The sequence below is a fragment of the Mandrillus leucophaeus genome, unplaced genomic scaffold, assembly GCF_000951045.1.
Source record: "Mandrillus leucophaeus isolate KB7577 unplaced genomic scaffold, Mleu.le_1.0 Scaffold305, whole genome shotgun sequence".
Taxonomy (NCBI): domain Eukaryota; kingdom Metazoa; phylum Chordata; class Mammalia; order Primates; family Cercopithecidae; genus Mandrillus; species Mandrillus leucophaeus.
The window spans coordinates 1,539,511-1,543,791 of NW_012103199.1; the positions used below are offsets into that span (position 1 = coordinate 1,539,511).

At 60.8% G+C, this 4,281-nt stretch overlaps 1 protein-coding gene across 1 annotated transcript in view; it reads left to right on the forward strand.

Moving 5' to 3' along the window:
- Positions 1-4,281, forward strand: part of SSU72 (SSU72 RNA polymerase II CTD phosphatase homolog (S. cerevisiae)) — a 78,164-nt gene that overhangs the window by 1,133 nt on the left and 72,750 nt on the right. The window contains exon 2 of the mRNA XM_011987256.1: positions 640-692. Within this exon, the coding sequence (XP_011842646.1) occupies positions 640-692 (53 nt within the window). The remainder of the gene's footprint in view (positions 1-639; positions 693-4,281) is intronic.

The window sequence follows — 4,281 nt, forward strand, 5'->3', positions numbered from 1 at the left end:
GGCCGCCAGCCCACCTGGGCGCCGCCTGCCCGAGGGCGCCTGAGCTCCCAGGTCCTCCGCCCGCTCTCCTCTCCTCATTCCTGCTGCTTCCTTAAGATCCCCGCGGAGGAGGACCTGCCGGCGACGGCTCCGGCACCTTGGCATCGTCACACGCCCTTCCCAGCCGGGCGTCAGACTCCCAGACTCTGGGTCTGGATTGGCCCCTGGGCCTGCGCTGCTGTGCCGGCCGCATCCAGGGCTCTCCCCGCTCACCACAGGCCTTCATGGAGGCGACCAGGGCATGGAGCCCCTTCCAGCAAGAGCCATGGGCACTCCGGATCACCCCGCACCTCCATCCTGTGCCAAATTGTCCCAGATAGACCGTCGCCCTTGCTAGGTCACTGTGCTTTGCAGGCCTGGGACGCAGCTCTCCAAGCCTGTCCTCCCCCGCCCCACCCCACTGGGCTTAGGTTAGCTTCGTGCCTTAGTATCTCGGGCCCACACTGCAGGAGCCAACACCCCCTGCTGTCCAGGGGGGTCTGTGGCCCTAAGATTGGCCGGCCCCTCCATGCACCTGGCCAGCGTCCCCTTGGAGACGCCCCCACCTTCAAGCGCTGCAGAAGCATGAGGTGAGGGCCTGCAGCGCTCTGTACCGTTTAGGGTGTTGGACCAGCCGGGAGCCATGACATGGCAGGCCTGGCCCAGCGGCCAGGGTGAGTGTTCTCAGACCCGGGGCGGCTGGTGGTTCTCCAGGGCCGGGTACCCCTTTTGTGTGTGCGGCTAACTAGGACTTCCTGTGGAAATGGGGGCAGATGGTGGCCATCACCACTGGGTCCCAGGGCAGAAGCTTAGATACCAGCCTTGAGCAGTCCGACCTTCCACCGCGGCCTGAATCCCAAGCCTCAGCCAACCCAGGGGACCTCAGCAGCGACGGTGTGACTGACAGCACCACCCCTAGCCTTTGCATGCCCAGGGGTCCAGAGCCAGGATCTGGCCCAGCAGTGCCACCCGCCATGGAAGAAAAGCTGACCCGGCCCACCTGCTGCAGACCCGGGCCCCGGGCTAAGGTCGCTTTCTGTGATGGCTGCCTGGTGACGTTGGACACCAGGAGGGGTATGGCACTGCCCTCCCCTCCTGGAGCCCCTGGCACCTCCTGGACTTGACCTGACTCCTGGTCACTGGCCAAACACCCACCTTCACCCCAGCCACCCCAGGCCCTGGCTGGTGCCCCATGATACCTGCAGCCCACCTCTGTGTCTTTGCTCCACCCACCCCTGCGTGGCGCTGGTCAGGCGCAAACCTGGCGCCAATGTCTAAATGTCCATCCTCAGATCAACAGTGCTGTCTGTGTGTTATTTGGGAGGTGGGAGGGAAGAAAAAGGTGGATTCCCCTTCTCCCCAGCTGCCCTAGGACCCTTGGGTATTGGCCGGTGGCTGGCCCCGAACCCTCTCCTGGCCCGGATGGCATTGGCCCCGGGTGGCGTTGGCGCCGGCAGCGTGTGCGGCACACTGCCTTACATTTCCTGCCAGGACAGGCAGGGTGCCCAGTGCTTGTCTCTGCGCCTTCTTGTCGTGGGCCAGCTGTTGGCGGGGGATGGGGGAGGCAGTACCTGCCACGCTTAGAAATAACCCATTCCCATGGCTACCCACTTGAGCTGTGACGGCCACGATTAGGCTGCTCCAGAGGGGCTCCCCACCCTGTCTGGACCTCCCTGTGCAGAGCTAGAGCTGGGGTGGGAACGGTGGACAGAGGACAGCCTGGGGCTCCCGTGTGTATCCTGTGCTGAATGCCATCCTCCCTCCCCCACAGCCTCTTCCAGGGTGTCCTTGAGGCACCTGCAGCCAGCGGTGACCCTGAGGAAGCAAAAACAGGCGGGGGCAGGGGGAGCCCAGCTCTGAGGAGTGACTCATCCCCAGAGGGGCATGCAGCGATGTGTCTAGACAGCCTGGCGGGATTAGGGGGCTTCCCGTTCCAGCCACCTTCTGCCCTGGCCACCGGCAAGGGTGTTGCCATGTCTTCTACCAGCAAAGGCAGAGTCCAGGGAGCTGGGGCAGCATGGCTCCTTGGGGATCGATCGGGAAGTTTCGGAGGCTCCCTGACCTGCGGCAGGATTCTGGCTTGTTTGTGAGCTTAGGCTCACACCGGCTACAGCCACAGGCCTGTCCTGTCAGTTTCGGGAGTTTCTCAGAGGCCTGGAGTCCAGCTGAGGAGTCCAGCTGAGCGTTTGCAGAGGTGGGCTTGAGCAGCCTGTGGGGCCCAGGGGACAGGCTTTGGCCTGGGAGCAGGCGTTCCTGCTGGGGTGGGGGGGTGTCTGCATCTGAGCTCGTGGTCACTTGCACAGACTGCTCGTTCCCTAGCTGGCCACCTTCCCAGCTGGCCCCATTATCCTCCCAGAGGCGTGGGGACCCCCCAACCCCTCCCTCTGACCTGGTGCACCTGAAAGATCGGTGGTGCCGCTTCCAGTCCCACCCAGAAGGTTCTTTCCTTCTGCTCCACCTGGAGGAGCCTCCCCTCCCTCTCTCTGTCTCTCCATTCTTTCTCTCTCTCTCTCTCTCTCTCTCCTTCCTCTCCCTCTATCTCTCTGTCTTCCCATGTATCTCTGTCTCTGTCTCTCTCTGTCTCTCTCTGTCTCTGGCTCTCTGTCTCTCTCCATCTCTCTCTGTCCCTATTTCTGTGTCTCTGTCTCCATCTCCCTCCATCTCTCTCTGTCTTTGTCTCTCTCTGCCTCTCGTCTCCATCTCTCTGTCTTTCTCTCTGCCTCTCTCTGTGTCTGTCTCTCGCTCTCCATCTCTCTCTGTCCCTATCTCTCTGCCTCTCTCCATCTCTCTCTCCCTCTGTCTCTCTTTTTGTCTCTGTCTCTCTGCCTCCGTCTCCATCTGTCTCTGTCTCTCTGCCTCTCTCTGTATGTCTCTCTCCATCTCTCTCTGTCCCTCTCTCTCTCTTTCTGTCTCTCTGTCTCTGTCTCTCTCTATTCCTCTCTCTGCCTCTCTGTCTCTCTCCACCTCTGCCTCTGTCTCCATCTCTCTCTGTCTCTGTCTCTCTGCCTCTCTCCACCTGTCTCTCCCTGTCTCTCTCCATCTCTCTCTGTCCTCTCTCTGTGTCTTTCTGTCTCTCTGTCTCTGTCTCTGTGTCTCTCTCTGTCCCTCCCCACCCTGCTCTCTCTGGACCATGGCTCTCTGCTCTTCTTCAGACTTGGTGGCCCAGGCTGGGGTGGGGGAAGCTCTCAGTGTAGCAACCGCCATGTGCTGTGGAGCTGGAGGGCAGACGGCTCCACCTGACCTTTCTCGCTGGTGCCTGGAGGTATGCGCTTTTCCAGTGTGAGCGGAAGGGACCTGCCCTGCCTCGGAAGCTGCCCCGACTTCATCCTGGCTCACCCATGCCTGCCCTTCAGGAGGCACGACTCTTTCAGTGCCTCCACTGTGGAATGGAAACAGCCAGGTAGAGATGAGAACTGGAGCCATTGTTACCACAGCTTGAAGTGCCCTGGGCCGAGACCCCTGGAGCCGCGTCCCAGCCGACCCTGTCGAGACCAGAGGCCCTTCTTGAAGTTTTCACTTTGATCACTCGGGCCTCTCACCCCTTCTGTGTCCAAAAGAGAACCCTATGCCTCCCTGCTCACCTCCGTAGCCTGGCCCACAGCGATGGCCCCATCTTAGCAAACCGCAGGGCCCACGGCCATGCTGAGTACAGGAGCTGGAGGCCCAGCGTGGTCTGGATGCAGGGAGCCGGGCCCTGCTTTCTCCCCAGGTGCCCCAGGAGGGGTGGGTTCCAGGCCTCCTGGGAGGAACAGAGGACTGTGAGGCTGGTGGTTCCCTGTTCGCTTCGGACGGGGGTCTCTACTACTGGACAGGGGGCTCGGGAACGGCCAGGAGCTGCTGGAGACCCTGGCCTGGCAGGTGCAAGATTTGGCCAGTCTAGCAAGTCCTGGGTACCTGGCACCAGGGCCTCCCGCCTTGACTCGAAGAAGGGAGCCCTTAGATGGCGTGAGGGGGCCCCCACCTTCCAATGGGCCGAAAGCCTGAAGGGCGGCAAGCACCTCCACTTTCTTTCCAGGCAGGACTGTGGCCCCTCCCAGGACTGTGGTGCCCCTCCCTCAGGCTTTCCTTCTCCTTTGGACTTTATGGATGTTTACTAAGTGTTATCTTTTTTTTCTTTTTTTTTTTCTTTTTTTCTTTCCCTTTTTTTTTTTTTTTAAGAGATGGGAGATCTCATTGTGTTGCCCAGGCTGGTCTTGAACTCCTGGACTCAAGTGATCCCCCCACCTCAGCCTCCCAAACTGCTGGGATACAGGCCTTTTTTTT